The 23,716-nt window shown below is 41.4% G+C and overlaps 2 protein-coding genes across 2 annotated transcripts; one reads left to right on the plus strand and one right to left on the minus strand.

The window, feature by feature from the left end:
- Window positions 1-68: 68 nt before the first annotated feature.
- Window positions 69-8,562, plus strand: cnot3a (CCR4-NOT transcription complex, subunit 3a). Its single transcript, XM_029505038.1, has 18 exons — window positions 69-200; window positions 840-910; window positions 1,068-1,135; window positions 1,224-1,298; window positions 1,412-1,501; window positions 1,625-1,753; window positions 1,987-2,082; window positions 2,241-2,460; window positions 2,556-2,689; window positions 2,910-2,966; window positions 3,262-4,186; window positions 4,301-4,406; window positions 4,518-4,659; window positions 5,373-5,481; window positions 6,027-6,225; window positions 6,607-6,739; window positions 6,871-6,996; window positions 7,101-8,562. The coding sequence occupies exons 2-18, from the start codon at window positions 886-888 to the stop codon at window positions 7,197-7,199; spliced, it is 2,733 nt and encodes a 910-aa protein (XP_029360898.1). The 5' UTR covers window positions 69-200; window positions 840-885; the 3' UTR covers window positions 7,200-8,562.
- Window positions 8,563-9,144: 582 nt separating this feature from the next.
- On the minus strand, window positions 9,145-13,606 carry prpf31 (PRP31 pre-mRNA processing factor 31 homolog (yeast)). The gene is made up of 14 exons (XM_029505040.1): window positions 13,476-13,606; window positions 12,753-12,968; window positions 12,620-12,680; window positions 12,371-12,454; window positions 12,158-12,255; window positions 11,713-11,819; window positions 11,360-11,529; window positions 11,086-11,243; window positions 10,896-10,985; window positions 10,498-10,625; window positions 10,074-10,146; window positions 9,591-9,719; window positions 9,409-9,507; window positions 9,145-9,330 (listed from the first exon to the last, which is right to left on the minus strand). Exons 2-14 carry the CDS (start codon window positions 12,966-12,968, stop codon window positions 9,217-9,219), a joined length of 1,527 nt encoding a protein of 508 aa, XP_029360900.1. The 5' UTR covers window positions 13,476-13,606; the 3' UTR covers window positions 9,145-9,216.
- Window positions 13,607-23,716: the final 10,110 nt, after the last annotated feature.

A 23,716-nucleotide genomic window follows, 5' to 3' on the forward strand; every position in this document is an offset into this window, starting at 1 on the left:
AGTTCGGTCCAATCAGATCTCGTAGATTGGATTTAGGGCGGGCTTCGAACGCGGAGGTGGGATTTAGCTACCGTCCATCTTCAACTACATTACAGTGAGCGAGCTTGTCGAAAAGAAAACACAATTTGGAAGTAAAGAAGACTTTCTGGAATTAGTTTTGGCTGTATTTGAAAAAAGACAAACGAAAGTCCATACCCTAGGTAAATGTCGTAATCAAGTATAAATCTTGATGCTTGGGTTGACCCAGTTTCCCTTTTTCCTAAATTTGGCTAGCTAAGCTGCTAGCTAACATTTTATACATTAGCTAGCTAGACAGTTAGCTACATTAGCTAGCAGGTTAGCGATTTGAACGGATTCTGATATATTGAGACTTTCACAACGCAAAACCACCATATCAAAGCTATATTGGACCCCAAAATATTGATGCATGAATATAAGTTCCAACCATCAACACGCTTCGTGGGTCTTGTTTTGAAATGTGCTAGTTGGTGACCGAGCGAGGTGCACGAGCGAAGCAACTGGCTCGTATTAATGTTAGCTCAGCAACGTTAGCTGGCTAGGTGGCTAATTTTAGCTGACAACCTTGTCAGTTATATGGGAAACGTTAGCATTATCAGCTCCGTTCACGGAATTGTATCGATAGACAAGCAGTCAGACTGAGTTGTGGCTGCAAATGTCTTCAAATCTCGATGTGATTTATGTAGCTAACGGTAACCGGCGGGCTAGTTGGAGTTAACGTCAGCTTCACTCTGTAGATGCCGATGTACTGAGGGGTCTGTTGAAGGGATTTGTCTGTTGATTGAAGTATTGTTGTCACACGTCTTGATTTCTATACACAGCTAACGTTGTGACAGACGGAATGTGGACATTGTCGTAGTCAGAGCAATGGCTGACAAGAGAAAACTTCAAGGTAGGTCTGTTGGTGAAACTGTCAATGCTGCTGCACAAGATCCATCCTGTTGGCATCCTGCACAGACTCGGACTAACTTTAGCAAATGTTTAAGGAGTTGTGGTTTTGCACACGTTTATACACAATAGTGTTTTGACTACATCCCCCACTTTCCCAGGTGAGATTGACAGATGTTTGAAAAAAGTAGCCGAAGGTGTGGAACAGTTTGAAGATATCTGGCAAAAGGTAAATATGTTCACAACTGTCATTAGTTTAATACTTGTGAAAGCCATCAGCAGCCAAACTTATATCTCATTCATTTGGAAACCTGTAGCTCCACAATGCAGCCAATGCAAATCAGAAGGAAAAATATGAGGCTGACCTCAAGAAAGAGATAAAAAAACTACAGGTAAGACAAGCTAACGAACACATGTCCTTTGACATCAGCACTGCTGAGCAACAGTGTGCATATTTGAAATGGGTATTGTGCTTCAATATTTTATTTGTTTGTGTTCTTTCCAGCGATTGCGAGATCAAATTAAAACATGGGTGGCCTCAAACGAGATCAAAGACAAAAGGCAGCTAGTCGAGAACCGCAAACTTATAGAGACGGTATGGATCTTTGTTTGTTCCTCTTTTTTTTTTTATTATTATTATTGATGTGCAAGATGTAACTTCAGGAAGTCGTCACAGCTACACCAGTAACTGATCAAAGTATAATTTTTCTCACCATAGCAAATGGAGCGGTTCAAGGTGGTGGAACGTGAAACAAAAACAAAAGCCTACTCTAAAGAAGGCTTGGGGCTTGCTCAGAAAGTGGATCCAGCTCAAAGGGAAAAGGAGGAAACGGGACAGTGGCTAACTGTAATGCATCTATCTTCATCTGTTGTACAATTGATTGCATGGAATTATCTTGTGCCAAATTCCAATAAATGAAGCACTTAACTTAAGAATGACAAAGAAACAAAAAAAAAAAGAAACTGATGTAGAGAATGTATCAACTGGGGTTTCTTAAATAAGAATGAAAAAGCTGTTCTATGAATAAATATTGAGTAAATTTATTAACACCCTTTTAATGACCTCTCTCTCATCCACAGAATACAATAGATACTCTAAATATGCAGGTTGATCAGTTTGAAAGTGAAGTGGAATCGCTTTCAGTGCAGACGAGAAAGAAGAAGGGTGATAAAGAGGCAAGTCTCTCCATCTCGTTCTTTTCAAATATATCAATTTCTTCACACTCAGAAAAACATTTTTCCCTCTCTGTTCACATTCAGTGTGTTTCAATATTGTAAAACCAAATGATAACATGTACATATTAAACTTGATTTACCTCCTTTCTGACATGCAGAAACAAGACCGTATTGATGAGCTCAAGCGGTTGATTGAGAGGCATAGATTCCACATTCGTATGTTGGAGACCATTTTACGAATGCTGGATAATGACTCTGTGCCAGTCGATGCAATCCAGAAAATCAAGGATGATGTTGAATATTACATTGATTCGTCCCAAGATCCAGACTTTGAGGAAAATGAGTTCCTGTACGATGATTTGGACCTGGAAGACATCCGTGAGTAGAGGACTGTTATTGTATATTACATGATTTTATGCTATAATAACAATGTTTATAATAACACTTGTTTCTGTATCATTTTGGAATTGTAGCTGCAGCATTAGTTGCCACTTCTCCATCAGGTCAGGGAAATGTGGAAGATGAGATGTATCTCCACTCCAGCAGCACTCCCACTTCGACCACTTCCTCTTCACCTATCCCTCCATCCCCAGCCACTTGCACTGCTGTAAGTTCTTGTATTTGTGTCATAATTGCTTTGGGTGAGGATGTTAAAGGGAGGCTGGGTAGAAAACACATGTTCTGACCAAATTTTTCAAATATTCCCTCTCTTAAATTTGCATTAAATTAACATTTATATAAGCCCCATTGTGTTGTAATCCACTGGCTAGTTTGCTGAATCAACGTTTCAGAGGTGGAATGTCATATCAAGGTATCTCCTCCTATAGGAGAACTCAGAAGACGATAAGAAAAGGGGACGGTCGACAGACAGTGAAGTTAGTCAGGTGAGAGGTTCTCATCTGTGCTGTGTCAGTAGCTGGAATAGTTTAGTGCAGCGCTCTTCACCCTTGGTCCTGAAGAGTCACAGTGGCTGAAGGGTTTTGGCCTCTCAGACACTGAAATGGAACAAGTTTTCTCTGTGGGACCATGGCTGGAGACTTCTGATTTAGCTTGTACCATCTCCTGAATAAATGGGCCTTCATAGTTACAGTAAACTTTGCTCCTCGTGTTCTCTGTACAGTTGTAGTTGATTTGCAGTTTTGTCTGAAATGCCTCTCCCTCGTGCTCTGTCATTTTCAGTCACCTGTGAAGAATGGCACCCCATCCTTGCTATCTTCCTTCTCTTCCTCCACCACTTCTGGGTCCTCCTCATCCTCTTCCCTTGTTTCCATGGCGAGTGTTGTTGGAAGCATTCCACCGGTTCCCACGAGCAGCAGTCTAATAGGAAGCTTCAGCAGCGCGGTCCAACAACATCAACCTGCGCAACAGCAGCAACAACCTCAGCCACCAAACCAACCACAGCAACAACAGCAGCAGCCAACTCAGACAAAACCTTCTGTCCCTTCAAACAACACCCCAAGCCCACCCAGCAACCCCCTACTTCCAGCCTCCACTGCTCCCTCTCTTCTTACACCCAGCACACCCAGTTCATCAGCTCCTAACTCTCAGTCTCAACCTACATCCGGGTCCACCCCAGCATCCAGTTTGGGAATTGGGCTGGGGCTGGGATTGAGCAAAGGTGGCATGACAGGGACCAGCAGTGCCAACCAAATGCCTGGTTTAGGACTGGGTGGCCACCCCACACCCCTAAACACAATGGCAGGTCTCCTTTCAGGTTCCACACCTGCCCCTTATGCTCAGGCAGCAGCATCAGGAGGCTTGGGTTTGAGCAGCACCACCCAGTCCAGCATTTCAGTGGAGAGCAGCACTTCCATCCCCACCTCTGGCTCCAGTGGAGTCACCACCAATGGGGCGGGGACAGGGCTAGGCTTACTAGGATCCAGCCCAGCTCACAGCTCTCTTAGTGGGAGTATTTTAGGTCTGGTTCCTGGGTCGAGTGTTGCTCCTGGTGCCTCTCAGGTGCCCCCGAGTTCTGTCAGCACTACCTCTGGTGTAGTTGGCATGATGGGAGGAAACGCTATTTCAAGCGTTGGTGTGGTTGGAGTAGGGGTGAATGCTGCTCCTGCTAGACCACCAAGTGGACTGAAGCAAAATGGAAGCACAAGTACGTTCATTTGTTTTTGTCAGCCTTCTGTTGCTATTTACTGTCACAGTTTAAGTTTTTTTTTCTCTTTATAAAGAAGTGATTTTTAAGCCATTTCTGTGCCACATGTATTAGGTTACAGTGCAGTAGTAGCAGAGAGCTCCACAGAATCAGCTCTAAGCACACCGAGCCAGTCACAAAGCAGCCAACCCTCATCTCTCAGTTCCTCTACCAGTCAGCCGTAAGTTCTGTGATTTGCATCATCTGAACCCTGAAAGTTCCCATTTCTTCCTTTTTTTTTGGGACAGTAGTTAACTAATTCTTTGTGATGTTCCCACTGTACATGGTGCAGGATGGACAATGGTCCCAGTTTAATCAGCTCCATCACCCTGCCTCCCAGTTCTCCGTCCCCCTCATTCTCAGATAGCACACCCGGCGGAGGGAGTCTTCTCAACGGTCCCCACTCCTACACACAGGCCTCCGAGGGACTCAAGGTCAGCTGGGCCAGCTAGTTGTGATTGAATTGTGAATGTAGACTGACATCAAGTTAAAGGCTCTTGTAAGAGCCAGTTAATTATCTAATAGAGTGGCCACAATTTGGTTTGAGAAGCACCACAGGTTTAGTAAGGTGCAGCAGGAGACTCTTAAGGCCAGTGCACTGAGAGATTTTGAACAGGAAATGATGTGTTGAGAGTATGAAAAAGGTGAGAGGAACAGAATTGCTTTGTCACCTGTTTGCCATTTTACTACAAAAAGGAACATCTCTTACCAATGTTTGTGCGGTGTGATGTTAACTTCTCTGGCATCTCTTCTGGCTGATTCAGCGCTTAATTCATTCCAATGGACAGTTGAGTTTTAATAGTTAACTAGGCAACTGGATTGTTTTTGAATCAGTAGATAACTAAAATGGCATGCATAGTTTCTGACTTACTGTTGTTAGGTACGTTACTGGTGAATGTAATAATCCTGAGCTATGAATAGCATTGTTAAAAATATCCCAGGGTAACACAGACCTCTCCTCTAGGCCACTTGTGTACCCTTTTTTTGGGGGATTTACGGGAAAATATGCCATCTCTCTGATGGCCTTAGTTTTCTGTATGTCTGTTGTAATATTAAGTTGTAATATTAATTTAATTTCATAAATAATTTTCCTGCATTGCTATTTCCTTTTGAGACCAATTTACTGAGTCTCATGTTTCCCCTTCAGGCTCCTGAGCCTCTCAGTTCTCTGAAGGCGATGGCTGAGAGAGCAGCGCTGGGATCAGGCCTGGATGGAGAGATTCCCAACCTGCACCTGACAGACAGAGGTCGAAATGGTCAGGCATTATTTCTACAATTTTAATTAACACGATCAGCTATTACTTTCAGATTTTGTGCACTTATTTGAGAAGGATGTGTATTTACAACAAAGAAGGAGATGGTGCTGAAATTGCAAACGTTAGAAGCAGGTCATTTTCAGTAAAATTAAAACACCATAATTAAAATTACTATCATTAGTCAATTAGCTAACTAACAGAAATAGTTTTTCATGTTAGAAGCTTTATTTCTGCCACTCTGACCCAATACAGTTGGCTTTATCTCTAAATGTCATATAATTGATATGTTCCATTTGTCCACTTTTGGGGCTTTGAGGATATTTTTATTTCATGGTCTTCACCTGTGGTTTAACATTTATTATTTTTCACAGACTAAATTATTAATTATCATCTTTCCTCCAACCAGTAAACACAGGCAATGTTCCCGTGTATTTTCAAATTTAGAGCATAACGGATTCACTTTATCAAGAGATGTAAATAGTAGAATGTGTTGTGTATATATTTGCATAACGTATGTAGTTCTTGACTTTTTCTTCTTCCTGTAGACATCTTCTCTGGTTCATCTGCAGCGCCCGGCACACCTGCCGCCCCTCAGCCGTCCGTCTCGGAAGTCAGCATCCCCCCATCTCTTGGGGTCTGTCCACTGGGCCCCACCCCGCTCCCAAAAGACCAGCTCTACCAGCAGGCCATGCAGGAGTCTGCTTGGACACACATGCCACACCCCTCCGACTCTGAGAGGATCAGGTAGACCTCAGTCTTTACATCCATATTATTTATTGAGCATGCTTGTGTAACAGGCAAATTGCTTTGATTATAATTTCACAAATTCAACGTAACAATCTGTCAATGATAATAAATTTGATATGAAATTAATACATTCATTGAATTAAAGAAGTATTGCTAGTGTAACCAAAGCCGGATGTACCTTATTCCACATGAATGGGGTACATGCTTTATAATTATGAATACAGACATTGAAGTATATGTATAGTCTCTCACACACACACACCAAATACTTAGCAAATCTATGGCTAAAAATTGTCTTTGCCAAATAAAGAACTTACACCTGTTACAATAACATTTGCAAAGAAAATGTCTTGAGTTTGTGGTGGTTCTGTCTTACAGGCAATACCTGATGAGGAACCCCTGTCCAACGTTGCCATTCCATCATCAGATACCACCACACCACTCTGACTCCATAGAGTTTTACCAGAGACTGTCCACAGAAACTCTCTTTTTCATCTTCTACTACCTGGAGGTAGCTATCCATTCAACTCACTCACTTCATATTTACTGCCAGGGTTTGCCCGGCCCCCTTCCACCATTTCTTCAGGATGTATTGCAGCTTTGCTTGTGAGCTTATTAGTTTATCTGACCTCCTTCTCTCAGGGAACCAAGGCTCAGTATCTGTCTGCCAAGGCTCTGAAGAAGCAGTCATGGAGGTTTCACACCAAGTACATGATGTGGTTCCAGAGGCATGAGGAGCCCAAGACTATCACTGATGAGTTTGAACAGGTGCTGCTTCACTAAACTTTGTCTCCATTAATCGTGAAGCTCGTGTCTTTGTTCTATGCCATTTCGGATTATTGACCGTTGTCTCCACTCTGCTATTCCTCTAGGGCACTTACATTTACTTTGACTATGAGAAATGGGGCCAGAGGAAGAAGGAGGGGTTCACCTTTGAGTATCGGTATCTTGAAGACCGAGACCTGCAGTGACAGAGGGAGGGATGCGAAAGGACAGAGAGAGATAAAACATGCTGCTGTTGACATTCCGAGACTGAACTCCAAACTGTGGATAGAGATTGTGATGTGTAGTAGAAACCCTCTCCTGCAATGGAGACTGGTGTCTGTATAGGCTGCATCTCAACGTGAAGCCCTTGCTCCTCATGTAGTCCTTTGGCTTTGACAAAAATGCCCTGTGGGCCTGATCAGATTCATTGTTCTGCACGAGCTGGGAGGGTTCTCATTAGAGATCTGCATTTGTGCCTGTCTGTGTGCACACTCAGTATGTGGCATTAGGAAAGCCTACCCCATGCATGTTTTTTTCTTTTTCCGTTTTAACAATATTCTCTGTACCACCTACCCAACATAAACTTGGAAGCCTTTGATTTGACACAAAACAAACCTTGGATTTGATTGTTAAGTAAACTGCCCATCTTGTATTTACTGTAATTTGGTGGTTTAGAATGGGGACGTACAGTGGACATTTAGTCATGGTGTGTAGGAACGGCTTCTTTTAAGACCCTACGATGCCTGTTGAATATGGTCACTATTAGAGATAGTGAGCGGTTATCAATAGTTTTATTGATATTGTCTTGGTCGATTTAAAACGCTGATTGAGAGTGACCACAGGGCCTCTCCCTGTGACAGGGAAAGAGTCCTCATTGGACATGGATTAAATTGCTATGCAATTGAACTGGTCTCTGACTCCCTCTCTTTACAAATAAAATGTTTTTAAGTTAACCTGTCAAAGAAAATTGCATTATTATGGTGGATTCATGTTTGTGACAAATTAATAAATCTTTAAAATAGGGTTTGAGACATTAATGTATTTGAGCTCTGATTCTTACACCATTGAGAATTTGTCATCATTCCCAATGCAAAATGCCACGCTGAGCGTAGTGAATGTACCTGTACCAAAATCACCTCTTAATTACGCTTTAGAGACGAAAATCTTGAGTTTGGTTTGAGTCAATTTCCCACCTTTAGTTAAGGTTTTATTCTCTTCTTTTGATGTTACTTCATCCTCAAATCCATTGTGTTCAATTTACCACCTGATATTATAAGTGAAAATCCAATACAGTGAATGTGCACTGAAACTTGTTTACATGTAGAGTGAAAACATAGAAATCTGGTGGTAGATTTAACTCATGGGTCAAGTAGGAGTTGTCTCGTCTGCCGTGGTTGTTCATGTTCTACCCTGAAGACCGAGATTTAATCTGGTCCTGGATTTACTGTTGGACAGATCACACCTTTTCTTGGCAGTTTGAATGGGGGGAATGTTAAGATTTTTCCATTTAAGCCACCATGAAAACTTCAGATCTGCACCACAGTTAAAATTTTGTTGTGTGTGATTAGTTTTCAGGCTTTTTGGGGGGTGGGGGGAGGGGGGTGGGGCTGTGAGAAGAGTGAAATACAGCAAAATTATGAGACATTTGCCTTTTATAGATTCTATTTTTTTGGGGCTTTTAAGGTTTTCCGAAAGGGAAGGTCAGTTAAGAAATTGCTAAAATGTGAATTTCAAGGCATTTACAATTTTTTCTCATCACAGTTCTGCATGGGAGATGTCAAACGGGGCTATAACAGGATTGTAAAATTTCAATAAATACTTTTAAGAAATTACAAGTCAGTGTGTGGTCTAAGGTCCTGTTATTCCAAAAAAGAACACAAATTACTTTTTTTTTTTTTTTTTTTTTAGATAAGCCTGGCTTTAATTTGTTCTGTTTTGAAGTGGTGCAAACAGATTTGAGGGAAGTGCAAAGGCATTTCCAGATGTTAGAGCCAGCTGGTCTAGTTGCACAACCAACCAAGGATAGAGTTTAAGAGCATCAGTTAAATGGATTGTAAAAAAAAACAAAAACAAATTGATGCTTTACAAGATTTTATTAAAATGGAAAAAAAGTTAAAAAGTCAGGACATAGTACAGTCAGACAAAAAAAAAAAAAAAAAAATGCACTAACGCTGCAGTGTTGGCTGGAACTGCCCTCATGCAGGATGATTGCATGTGTTTGTTTCACATTTTAGCTTCCTTCTTGACCTTCAGGAATTCTGCCATGTTGGAGAAATATTTCTGGTTGGCTTCAGCCACCTTCTTCTCTGCTGCCTGGGGGTTCACAATCTCTAGCCCCTGAAGACAGAGCAGAGCAGCCGGTTATAAACAAACTGACAGTTCATGACATTTAAGAAGAGGATGTTTACTGGTTACCTGTAGCGGAGTGAACGCTACACTGGAGCTGGTTCCTGAGGAGCGATCTCTGACTGTTGACTTTCCTCCATATGTCATGCTCTGCTTCTGTAATGTCCTCTGTTTAAGAAAATTACACATAAAATTCACATGCTGTGTTTGATTTTGAAGTCACGATAATTGGATTCACGATAAATGCATACCTGGAGGGATTTGGAGATTCTGGCCTTGGTGGCCTCATTGACTTGAGCCTGCCTGACGCGCCCACTGCCACTCTTCCCCAGCTGACCCAGACTGAAGCCCAGATCCTCCTGATATGCATCATCTTCAATCTGAAATAAAACAAAAACAAACAGGCTTAAAATATCTTCTCTTGGCCAGAATGCAATACAATGAAACATTATAAAACAGGTTTTTGAAAAAAAACAAACAAACAAACAAAAAAATTAACTATATATATATATTCTCAGTTTGTGTGTTGAAATCAAAAGGCAGTGAAGCAGTATTTGAAGACAGAAAGTGTGATTATTAAGTCTTAATAGATTTGAAATACTTCAGCAGGAAAACACTGATATTGGATCAATATTAGTGAGACAAAAAACAAAATATTGGACCCTATTATTACTTGAAATATCACAGTGTTTAATAGAAAAACTTATAAAAGGCTTCAGAGAAAATATCGTGACCTCTGCAAAGGTCATCCTGTTGGCATGTTTCCTGATCTCTGTGAGCCCAAGGCGCTCCTTCATCTTTCGATACCTTCAGAAAAACAAAAAAAGTAGAAATGAAAGCGGTGAAGATGTTCTTCATACATTTATAGTTGATGGTGGTAATCTAAACTTGGATATGGAGGTTATGTAAGCCCCTCATCCTCCAACACACTGCTCTCTCAGTGCTTTGTAATGCTGCCTGTGTTCAGTTGTTCAACAATATTTGATTTAATTTTGTTCTGGAAATGAATGAATGTCAGTTCAATCATCAAGCATTTTAGATTTGCCTGAAATGAAAGGCCCCATAAATGAGTTCATTTGTGTTTCCAGCATCTTCCTATTACATTATCTTTAATTAACAGCCTATCTGGCCGGGCAACTCAATGCTTTTGTTGCATACCTCCTCCCTCCTCTCTTCTTCCTCTGTCCATCCAGCGGGGCTGGCAGCGGTTTGACCTGTTTCACTGGTGGTGGCTCCTGCCATTTATCAAACTTTCTCTCTATCTCTTCTTTTAGATCATAGCCAACCTGATGAAAAATTATATTAAAGCATTTCAAAATTAATTTACAAACAAAAACGTTTTTTTTGCTGTTACTGCAAAAACTGAATCATTCAATTTCATTCAAAGGTGGAATTTAAACTACATGAAATTACTTGGACTACACTTTTGATGCAGTTGATGTGTAAACTGATGTTAATATGTGATTAATTGTGCTGTGTTGGATTGTGCTTTAAGGTGTGTTCCCCATATAAAGATACAACACATCCAGTATTAATCTGCATGTGCTCTCAGTCACCTTGCCATCAGAGCTCTCATGGAAACTGTCCACACGGGCAGCCAGAGTGCACTTTGCAGCCACCAGTCGAGCTGCTTTCCTTCTGAGGTCCTGAAGACATTAAAGGGCGAAAGCTGTTACATAACAAAAACAAAACAAAACAAAACAATGCAGGGGTACATATACTGTTTTATGTACACATTTAGCTCACAGGTGGTAGTGACTGCACAACATCACAGTGGTAGATGAAGCCAGTGTGTGGAAGTAGCGATGTGCTGCTGAAACCAGAAAGTGTTTTCCTTTGAGCTCCCAACAACATCAAGTTACATGCAGGCATCTTTGACAGATTGGTGAGGCCACCAGCAATACCTGAAGAGAGGAAAGAAAACAGAGAGGAAAAGGAGGACATGGAAATAAAACACAGAGTGAAGATGGCCATCTACAGTTGGAGGTATATTAAACCGGAATCTCTTTGCATTGCTTACCCATGATCTTTGCAGCAGTTGATGCTCCAACAATGATAGACAGATTTGGTGCAATGAATGACATTCTGGACTCCACATATTCATATATCCTGTGTTTAGACTGGTTCAGCTCCAGAGCCATGTCACAAGCCTCCTCTAACTGTTTCAATTCGTCCTCATTTAACAGTGATCTACAACCATGAAAAGAACACACAAAGTAAACTTTTAATGCACAGTTTACCTCCATCGTGAGAGTTACACAATTTCCAGAAGTATTGATAAGGAGTAACTCTGTCCTTCAGCTCTGACAGTGAAGGTGATGATCTGTGGATAGTTAAGCTAAATTAATTAACTATAGACTAAAACCAACTCACCCCTGTGTGGTTGAAGCTGTGACGCTGACAACCATAATGGTGGCATTGGTGAGGATTTGTTGAAGAGTTTCATTGTTTTTGCATTTCTCCAGATTGTTGCCCAGTTCCTTATGAAGAAACAAAAAGTCAAGAAAACAATGTTTGACAGCGGGGATATTTAAACCTCTTCTATCTGAAGAAGATTAAAAAAAACAAAAAAAAAAACAAAAACAAAAACAAAAACAGATAGTGATCGTATAAGCAATTTTTGAGGATGTAACAATATTTCAAAATATTGTGTAAAAAGTTCTGACAGGAATTCAAATCCCCTTTTTCCATCTGTTGTGCATCTGTTGACACAACAACTCACACTAAAAAACACTTCTATTAACTAAAGACCAAATGGCAAGTGTCAATAAAAATGGGTTGTTTATCCTGAAATGGCATTTTAATGAAGTCATCTCACCTTGACTGTGCGGATGTAATCCAAAGAATCTGGCACCAGTGACTCCAGCTCTGGAAACCTCTTAGAATATTTATCCCTAGTAAACTTGTGAATGATATCTAGTGGAAAGACAGAGGAAAACTCAGGTTATACAGACAGAACTAACACCTGCGTTTTCTTAATCCATAACCAAGGGCAGGCAAAACAAACAAACAACCAAAAACAAAAACTCACTGAGCTCATTATCGATTTCTACTGTGAGATTATTGGCTGCCACGATCAGTCTGTATTCTGGGTCAGCTTCAACTGGACCTGAGACTGTAGGGGGGAAACACATAAAATATACAAACAGTGTTAGAGTTATACATAAGTAAAGGAACTTGCAAACCATAACATTAATTGTTACCTTCACAATGTTAAACGTACTATTATAAAATATAGGAATGATAAACTTGTCCTGAAGATGAGCTAGATTAAAATTACCGTCTGAGTTCTTGCGCTGCTTTCCAATATATTCTGAAATTTTGTCAATGATGTCTGAAAACTGAACACACAAGACGGTTAATGATTTGCCATCTCATCACAAATATCAAATTGTGTGTATGAGATAAGGCACCTGTTTGCTATTGCGGAGCTTGGCGATTGACGTAACACTATCAGCTTTACTGTAGTCCACCTCCATCTCCTCCGGGATGTCTTCCAGCCTCCCATCTGTTCTTCCCTGGCTGGCCTCCCCATCGCTGTCCCCTTCCTCTCCCTCTGGATACAGACCATCCTCCCCCTCATCTCCAGCCTCCTCCAGGTCAGCCAGGAGCTCGTCCGCCAGCGACATCTGGCATCAGAACCAGAGAGCATGAGGTCATAGAAGTACCTGTATTCATAAACTGAGACTACACAGTAAATTTAATCTGAAGGGCCACCAAACATTTAAACTACATGAAAAAAATAATCAACTTCTACATAATGACAAAACTGGCCGCTTTTCACATCTTCGATTTATTCAAATTTTAACTACATAGACGACTTTAGAGGTCGTAAATCTAAACCAACCAGTACTGCTGGTTGCTGCCTATTTAGTCAGTCTGAGCCTGAACGCAGGTTAAATTCTCATGGACAAAAAGAATAACCGGAGATAACAATAACGTTTGATTGCCCCATTCAGCCTTTTAAATGACTGTAGTAAATGTATCAGAGATTAGGTCACAGCAAAGATGCAAACCGGCCGCCTGATGACAAACACAGTGAGTAAAACGCTAATGCATTGGTGTGTATTAGCTAGCTAGCGTTAGCAAACGTCGGCCGGACGTTGATAAAGTGGTTTCTAAATGATTTGACTCACCTTGAGGGTTAAACGTAGGAGCAAATCAAACGATATTTATGAAAGCTTAATGGTCTTGCCGTACAATTTTGTAGGACCCGTTGCTTATGCTCTTTCTTCTCAGTCTGACGATAATGTTGTGTCGTTTCGTTTGTCGCACACTAAATACGTAAAACTTCAGCATGGCTTTCTGGGAAATGGAGTTAAAAGGCAGGGAAATTACAAAGACCCCGAACGACCCCATTTTTAAGTTTTTATTTTCCTTTGTTTTATACATTATTCCTTGAAAACCATTCTTTAAACAATACAGGTTTTAAACCAACATTTAAACAGACTAAACAAATGGACTAGTTGGACCTCGACTGCATGATGGTGTGTTATTAGTAGAAAATGGCATAAATTAACAGAGACACAAACAAATGGAGTTATTTACTAATGAAAGGCTTCGATTTTTCATGCTAAGCTACATTAACTGTCATCAAACAAAGTAAAAGAATGACAAGATAGCTAAAAATTCATAGACATCGGAAAATAAAGAAACATTACAGGACATAGTTCCATACAGATTGGCATATTAACAAGTAAAATTATACAAAATACTTTTTTAGCAATTAAAACGTTTGGGAAAATATTTTGATTTATTTGTTATGAAGAGCTTAGACAAGATATAACCTAGATGCATTCTGTCCCAAACAAATTATACCTACGTTTATATATGTTAATTGCACAAAAGCAGATAAATTAATTAATGGATAAATAATCAATAAATAATAAAATAAATAAAATATTGCATGGGAATTGGCTTTACATAAATTAATACAAATAAATATAATAAATAATGTGAGAGAAAGCATTATAGAAATAAAAGTATTAAGAAACATAGCTTGTTTTATTATCCGTGCAGTCTAAGAATACATCTAAAAGTAAACAGCTCTAAAATGATATTGTATACACTTGTATTATGATATTTGTACAAATGCAAATGAGTATTCTCAAATACAGGAGTCAAGCAATTTCAGTTCCAAACTGCTGCCTACAAGAACAACTGACTGCAATGAACAACTTCTTTAATAAAGAGAGGACCGGAATCCAAGCGTCTACATTGACAGATGAATGACTAAAGAAAGTGCATTCCCCTCACATCTGGGGAATAATACAACAGAATGAAGCAGAAAAAGAGAAGGTAAGCTGGTACACAGCAATACTCCCACTGCATAGCTGTCAAATCTGTTTCAGATTTTACAAAGCTCCAGGCTCCTCTTCTTCTAGCATATGCTGCCTTTTTCAAAGACTTCTTGTAGCCGAAGGCTATGAATAAACTCTGTAAACAACGGCAGGCAGGAGTACAACGGCCTCTGCCATACAAAATCCTGTCGCTGGTAAAATCTGGAATGTGTCCAGCTTTTAGAACGGGAGTCTCATTCTTTCAGTTGCCTATTCAATAAAAAAATAGCCTTTGGGTCAATGGCTGGTTGTTGGGCTTAATTCACTTGCCAGTCCAAGAGGGTTCAGCTCTCAAGGCTCCCATTATGAGCATCACACCAAGTGGGGGTCATCAGCAGGGCTCACAGTGAAGCGCGAAGACATCACTGGATTGGCCCCCACAGGTGACCTCGGTTTGATTGATAAATCCTCTTTCCTCTTTGACTCTTTGCTTTTGCTGGTCATCCCTAGGGGAAAGAAAAACAAAATCAAACACTTTAACAAGAACCTCTTTTGACAAAGAATGTGTGGAGAAAAGGAGACATTTCATCCTCTTCGGCCTCATCACTTCTGATCTTTTTTTCCAGTTGCCAATAAGCAACAACAATTTTTAACTGGGCAACACCAAGTCTGCTTTCTTTGAACATTTCTTACTGGAAAGTCATAGGGAATTAGGATGTCATAACTGAAGCAATTCAGAATCTAATTTCCAGTAAAAACTGAAGTTTGCCTGCAGTTTTGAAGCAACCTGATAGATCTGGAAATTGATTACAAAACATCCACACCGTTGTTTTTTGTCCTACACCTTATTTTATGCATGTAAGGTTGGGAATCTTTTACATGTCTTTGCCCAGAGGCCTACTGTCTCATGAACCATCTGAGTGGGACAGACATTAAGTCATTAAAGCCAAACCCAATAGAGGGCAGAAAAAAAAAAAAAAATTTATCTATTAATATAATGAAGCTAAAGCAGTGTGAAATGGTTTTCAGTTAAAAATAATTTTCAAATGGAACACAGGCTCTTCTTATGAAGCTTTGAAGTCTCAGCTCTGAAGGCTACGAAAGGTTATGAAAGCATCTTATTTTGGTGTTTCTACAGCTTCCTATTACAGATTCCTAACTTTTTTTTATTCTGAAAAGAGATGGAGAGTGGAAGTCAAGAGAGCAAATGAAAATGTGTTGGGAAACAGCTTAGACTTGCATTGTTGATCACAGGATTTATGTCGCGCTCAGTGCCACATGACACAGAATTGAGGCGGGCAATTATAGAAGATTAATTCTGGCTGCCTATTTGGAGATGGTTGAACTGAGGGTTTTCCATTTCAGTGAGTGGGGATGACTGAGAGGTTGTGATTCTGCAGCTCAGTGTGGAGCCTGGGTGATAATACATATATAGAATGAAATATATCAGACTAATGCACACACTTTAGTCTAACAGACTAAGAGGCCACAGCCATGTCTGCAGCTCTGTGATGCTGCATACAAGGTAGTAGTTAGTAGTTCACTTAAATGCTCACAGTGACATTGCTAACATGCTAGCAGGCTCAATGTTCACTATAGTCCCATCTTAGTTTGGTACAGCTGAGGTTGATGCTGATTAAAATAGTTAGAATTATTATGGCCTGAGTACTAGACAAACTGAATGTTTTATCTGGCTGTATTTGACAGGGCAGTTGAAGAGAGATGGGAAATGGCAATTGGCAAGTGACAGAGGCTTGATCTAAACCAGAACTGCTGACAAGGACCTTGAAGCTTCCTGCTTATAGGGGCATGCTGTACCGACTACGGCACATAATGGAGCAAGAGGAAACATGAAATTACCAAAGTAAGTAGGATGTGTCCTCTGTGGCACCTAAGTGGTAGATTGCTGTTTGTGTCACCTCATCATTCTTTATTTCATCATGATCACTTTTATGAACTTACCATGAAAATCCAACTTTGTGTTTTTGACAGACACTGACGCTGGACTAGTGGGTGCTGAAGTGCTCAATTCATTTGTTGGAGTTTCCTGTTGCAATAAAACAGAAAAGTCACTTTCTTTTTCAGAAAATCTTCTAGGATCTACTGTATTTATTTTGGGAAATACATATACAAGACATACCTGATCAAAAAGAAATATCGTGACATCATCAAAAAAGGACACATTTCTTCCTCTGTCCCTCTCTCTGTCCATTGGTTCCTTGGGGGACTTCAGCAGACTCCTCAGCCCAACGCGTTTGTCCACGTCTGTTTCTGTGACGACAATGACCCTTCGAGCACTTTCGTCTTCTGGCTCATCCTCCTCCTCATCATCAGGGTCACTTCCTGATGACAGACCTCTCCGCCTTCCAATCCGATTGCCAATTGCTCCATCTCCAAACCCTCCTTTACTGGTGGGGGTGAGGGGCAGAGTCAGAGCAAGAGGAGGGAGGGCCAGAGATAGTCGAGCCAGTTTTGCTGTGAAAATTTGAGAAGGGAAGAGATGTTAAACATGGGGAATCCCTAACAAGACTTATCACTCGTCTCATATATTGTATTTTTTGTGTGTATTGCAAATACCTATCTTATTCAATAGTTTCCTTCAAAATGCTAAAAACTGTGCCTTCTAGTGACATTGACATTGAAGTGTTATTGACTTTATTGATTTTTTTTTTTTTTACTTGTTCTCATTTTTTAGATACTAAATTAATCCCAAAGAAAATTTAATGCATCCAGTAGCTTACACAGAAACATAGCACCCACATGTAACAGACACACAACCCACATATAACAACAGATAAACAACCAGCAAGCACCTACATATCACAGATAAGTAACCCACATATCATCCATGTAAAAATTATAAAGCAATAATAGAATATATTAGAAAAAAATAATGTAGCCTGTAGTAGAGTCCAAACAGTCCGTAGCAGACATCACATTGTGATGATCGAATGGGAGTTAAGTCTATTCCACACCTCCCCTCTTGTGTAGTGTTAAAAAGCTGGATGGCCCTGGGAGCAAAGGACCTCCTTTGTCCGTCCGTAGAGAATGACGGAGACAGAACTTTGCTGCTGAACATGCCCATATATATTTTGAGAATATATTGTGTAGTGGATGCTGGTCATTGTCCATGCAGCCGTGGTCAACTGAGGACATACTTAATTGTGTACATATTTGTTTGTGGTTTTAATAACATATTATTCTTTGTTTACATTGCTTTGTTGTTCTGTAACCTATATCTTATGAATAGGTTTGGTGCTTCTCTGTATTTTATTGAAACTTTTGTCTGTTTCCCCTTCAAATAGAGTTTTCCACAATGCTGACATCCATGACAGGAGAAGACCTTAATTTAGTTTAATGTTAGGTTGTGGTTAGGCGTTGTGTAAATGCCTGATTGTGGTCATGACAAAGAACAAGTTCATAGCAATGCTTGAGGAGAAACAGTTAACTTCTACGACTATAAGAAGGATCAGAAAGAGCTGGCATGTACTTAACACATTCCTCCTCCAGACATATAGTTTATGTGTCTCTGTATATAATTAAAAGACATATATGTATATAGAGTTCTTGTTTTAAAATAATATGTTTGTCATTATAATTAATGATACATGCAGAGTGACGTATAAAAGTACCTTTCATTGCCTGGTTTGCAGAGAGCTGAGGTGTAAACTCAGGTTGTTCAATCACAGTGAGCGGCTCAGCTTTAGTTTCGTCAGACTCGATCTGGGGCTGAATACTTGGGACGATTTCCTGATCTTCTTGACTACAACTGCAAAAGAAGGAAAGGTTTACTGGTTAAAAGTTGAACTGCATGCTGCCACATTAATGCAATAGAGGTAAATGGGATTTCATTTGTGGATCTAACAGCCATGGACTACATTTCACTAACAATATGAAATGTTTGTGTCCTTCCAGAAACTTTTAGTTTTTTAGACTCCCTAAGTCTGCCGATGGGCAAGCATGCAAAATATTAATTTCCAGTTTCAAGGGCTCCATTGGATTAGTAGCAGTATGTCAGAGCTGTTTGTCATTTTGGTGAATCAGCCCTTTAAATGCATATAGCTCAGGTTCAGAGCTCCATGTTCAGTCTTCTTCTGTCTTCTTACCTCTCATCCTCTTGTTCTTTCACAGTAACCAGCTCACTGCTCTCTATGATTTGTTCCCCCCAGGGCCGGAGCGTGACTGTGTCTTTAACAGTCGAGCCCCAAAGCACATTTGTTTTCACATTTTCACTAAGGGAGAATTGCAGCCTCTCTTCACACACCTGAAAACAACAGATAGGTATGAACGAAGTCAGATAGGTAACAGAATGAGCATGGTGTACTCAAAGGAGCACCAGAAGAAAAAAATGCTTGCCTGCATCATGAGGCCATTCTTCGTTGTCATCTTTGAAAGAGATCCCTGGTCTTTGATATCACACGTTTGGCCTGATGATCTCAAAAAATTATTCCTCTCCTCTTGAGGTGAGAGTCTTTCTTGGGAATCCAGGATCACGGGCAATGCACACTCCCCCACCTTTTCAAAGATCTCGTCCTCCTTCATATTCCCCTTGCACCCCTCAGGAGCACAGGAGCCTCGTGTCTCCTCACCTGTATCACTATCACCAATGCTGTGAATCCTCTGATCAGTTGTTTTCTTCAAGGACTCCAGGAGCTCTAGGTTACCCAAAAAAAGGTCTCCTAGCGTGTCCTCCTCATCTCCAGATATGCAGCACAGTTGTTCAAGTTTTTCAAAATCCTCTAAGGGCTCCTCATCTAAATCTTTCCATTCCGATATCAATAATTCTGGGAGACTGTTGAGGGGAGCTTGGGGTGAAGATGGAATTGCAGATGATGTTTTCTGGGACAGATTATCATGTTCCTCCTGATTTCCATTGTAGGCTGTGACGCTGCTCTCATCATGCAGTGTTATATGCAGAGAGGGGAGGTTCAGATTGGCTGAGATCCCTTTACTCTGAGTTGTAGCAGGTGGGGATTCATGTTGGGGCTGCTCTGAGACATCTGTGTTGTGAGCTGGGGAAATACATGGCTCTGTCTCAGTGCTAGCAGTAAAACTGTCTAGATTAATGTGGCCAAACTCCTCTGCCTCTATAACAGAAAGCGGTGGACTAGGAAAAGAGTCATCTAAACTTTCCAATTTATCATCTTGCACATCAAGGTCGATGCTCGGTGGCGGACTAGGAAAATCTACTGAGCTGAAGTTGTCTACCTGTTCATCTATTTGCTCCTGTATATCAACGTCACCGGGAGAAGAGTCGGGAAGAGATGGAAGAGACATGTCTCTGTAAACTTCCTCTATGTTCCTCATGCTAATTTCTTCTTCCATGTGTTGCTTTGAAAGCCATGGCTTCGTGTCAGCCTCTGATTCTAAGCCTGATTCAAAGTTCTCCAGGTCTGAAAAGACACACGGAGCTTCAGTGATGCAGATAGATATATTTGCGTTTGTATTGTCCACAGTTTGACTTAGGTGGTTCTCTAAATTTGAGTTTGTTTCTTTGATGACAGGCTCAGCTGATGTCTGCTCCTCCTTTGGGATCCTGCAGAGGTGATTCTGAGGCCATCTGTTAAAATTTTGATTTTCCTCTGTGTCTGTGGAGTCTAGTTGACCTCCCTTCCCTTCTTCCCTTACTGTCTCTGCGCATGATAAAATCTGCCTCTCTCCTTGCTTCAAGGTCTCTTGCTGTGGGATTTCTACATTCTCCACTTCAATGTCTGTGATTTTTCGTTCAGGCTCTTTGTTAAAACTGTCACTCTCTCCCAGATTCTCAATATTTTCCTCTTGTTGTATGTGTACTGCTTGAGCAGCCACTTGTTTACCACCGTTTTTATTATCAAATGTTTCCTTTGCACTGAAATCACTGAGTAGTCCTTGTGTTTCATCGTTCCACATCTCTTCACAACCCTCAAAGATGGCAGGATGAGGTTCACTTCCTGCTAGTTCATCGTTTTCTTCAGTCTCCCAAAACTCCTGGCCCACAACGAGCCTCTCCCCCACCTCCCAGGCCTTGTTACTGAACCCCGAGAAAAATTCTGATCGGAGCTCTGTATCCTGGCTTCTCTTCTCAGGAGAGGCCCACTGGTCATTTTCATCAGGCCACAGGCGCAGATCTCTTGATTGTGAAAAACGGTAGCAGTCAAACTCTCCTCTAACTAAACCAGATGCAGTTTTTTCTTCATTCTCCTCAACAGAATTCCACAACTCTTTTGTTTTTACATCCAGCCCCTTGCAGGAGTCCTTATCCACATTGTTACCCGAGTCCATTCCACTCGCAGCTCCTCTCAGAGGTGACTTTTCTTTCATGGCATTACTCATCTCAGTAGCAGCCAGCTGTTTCTCTGTCTCTATTATGGTCTTATTGTCCTCTGTGGTGTCTGAACAGCAGAGGTTCCTCAGGCCCAGTTCGTTGTGGTCTAGACTGGGGCTTTTTTCCTGTCTCTTAGGCTCATCGACACCTCCTTCAATCCAAGAGGAACACATCAGTCCACTCACTTTATCACTCATAGATGGCCCACCAGGACTTGGCTCAACTACTGACTCTGTTTCCTCTGTGAGTGTGACCTTACTGGTCTGAATGCCGTACAGTTTAGATAATCTGGACTCTCCACTGGCAACTTTGGATGTTTCCACAAAGTCATTTCCATATTTGAGAGACTTGTCTGCAGAGAGACTGATCTCTGTCTCTGTAATACTTGAGTGATCTGTGATGCCTGTTCTTAACATGCAGTCCTCTGACTCACTGCGAGATACAAACGTGTTTGAGTTTTCTGTATCACTTATGCTCTTGGAATGTAAATTTAAATCATTATCTGCAGTGTCCTGGTATCTACAATCTGTTATTTGAGAGATGATGCCATCTGTGTAATGGCTGTCTATCAGATACCCACCACTGTGTGGCAGTCCTTTCAGAGGCTCATCATCTAAGGTTGAGAACAACTTATCAATGAGGTCAACACAGTCTTTGGCCTGGGGATCATCGCTCAGCAGTGTTGATTTTTTACTTTCATTGAGGAAGATGCCAGAATCATCTCTCTGTGTTGACTCCAAGCCTTTCCCTAGAATATCTCTGTCATTATCTAAATGAGAGATGTCATTTCCAGGATGAGTTTGATATGTCATAGTCTTCTCCTTACACAACACGACAGTTTCTCCTATTTCCTCTTTATTATCTGACATCTGTATACTATTTTTCAAAGGACTTTTTTCCCCCAACTCTCCTTCTTCCTCAGTTTTTTCTTCAATCCCTGTGAGTACTCCACGATCCCCTGCTCGGCTGCTGCTTGGCCTAGAAGCAATGAGTCCATCACTGTTCCTCCTGTTCATCCCCTCACTCTCCCAGTCGCTGTCTGAGAAATAAGCAGAGTCTCGATGTGGTGTTTCATTTCCCAGAGCTCGCCACCCGCCACTTCCCACCCCCCCTCCTCCTGTCCATGAGTCACTAGGTGTAAGGCAGTCGGCCAAACTGGAAGTCAAAGGTGACAGGACTGAGTCAGTAGGGGTGATAAGTGACACTTCAGTAGATGGGTCCCAGTCTGGAGTGGTTGGAGTGGCAGCAGGAGTGGTTGCCTTTTGGGCACATTGAGAGAAATTTTCAGGAGTGGAGTCATTTTGTTGAAGGGGATTTTCTATTTTTGTCTCTGTCGGGCTTTCATCGAGATTTTGAGAACCAACATTTTTAGACTTCTCCAAATCAGCTGCAGTGACGTCGAATTCAGAAACTTCACAGATGAACGTCTTTTCTCTCTCAGGATCATATGACATGGTATCAATCTCTTCACATACGCAATCTCGTTTGTCAGGACTGGTGCCCTGTAGGCCGTCTCTCAGTAACTCACCATTTCCTGTAACAGCAGCCACTGGACTATTTGTTTCATTTATAAAAAGTGATTCGTTCTCACACAGTGTCACAGTGTTGGATTCTTTAACAGTCTCAGAAGATTCAATTGGAGATTCCTCAGAAAGACTGGTTTGCTCTCCTCTGGCAGGTAAGGCAGGACCGTCTGCACACTCCTCATCCTCTTTCTGGCATGAAAGTGTTTGGTTGTGCAGCAAACCATTCTTGGGCATGATTTCTGAAAACACAAACTCACCTGACTGGCAGTGGTCAGCATTGTTCCCTTGGCTGTCCATTATTAGATTTAGCTTGCTTGATCCTATGTGAAGGATTGGAATCTCAGGTCTCACAGAGACCTTGATCTCACTCTTTTTAGCACGCTTGGTCACCTGGGCATATATGGCCTCAGTCTGTGTATCATCTTTGCCTTTACTGGATGCTCGTATGGAGCTCTCTGACTGAAATCGAATAGTCTGAGTGGAGTTGGGGTCAATGCATATGGACTCATACTCGGGCGATAGTGGAGTAGGGGAATAAGACAAGTCTGCTTTCTTCTTGTTCACTGTGGCGTTTTGTCTTGATATGATTTCGGTCAAAAAAGTCTCTGCCGACTGGATCTCCTTTAGGAACTCCTCCCTAGTCATTTCAGTTCTTTGTGGCTCCTTCTCAGTCTGCTGTATTTCAGACTCCTGTCTGCCAATGGTGATCTCAGACAGGAGTGAACGTGACCTCCGTATTCCCTTCGAATAAGCCTCCTCAGCCTCAGTGTATGAGGGAAAGCCTGGGGCGCAGACATAGGGCCGTAATCTGGATCCTGCAGGATAGAGGTATTTTACTGGGTCACTTTCTGTTTTTCCCTCCTCATCTGTGCTCATTTTTCCTGTATCGATCTCTGTGAGGAAAAGCTCCTTCTGAAATGATTCCTTAGTAACTGCACAGTCCTCCTCAACTCCTGTCCTGTTGATATGTTTCTCTGGTCCCCACGACTGTCCTGCTGAGCCCAGCTCTGTGATCAATGAGCGGGAGCGGCGCATCCCTCTGTTGGGCAGCACAAAGTTTCCCCATCTGTCTCCATCTCTTTTCTCCTCCTTCTCCCCTTCCCAGGAGGACTCACTAGACTCTGTCACACTAGATATCTCAGTCAGAAACAAATGCATGGGGGATTTTTTGGCTGCGGCCACACGTTCTGCTTGAAGCTCAGCATCTTCCTTCCAAATGGCAGGCAAGATAGTGTCCAGGCGTGACTGGGTCCTTTTCATTCCTCTGA

The sequence above is a fragment of the Echeneis naucrates genome, chromosome 6 (genome assembly GCF_900963305.1).
Source record: "Echeneis naucrates chromosome 6, fEcheNa1.1, whole genome shotgun sequence".
In the NCBI taxonomy this organism is placed as follows: domain Eukaryota; kingdom Metazoa; phylum Chordata; class Actinopteri; order Carangiformes; family Echeneidae; genus Echeneis; species Echeneis naucrates.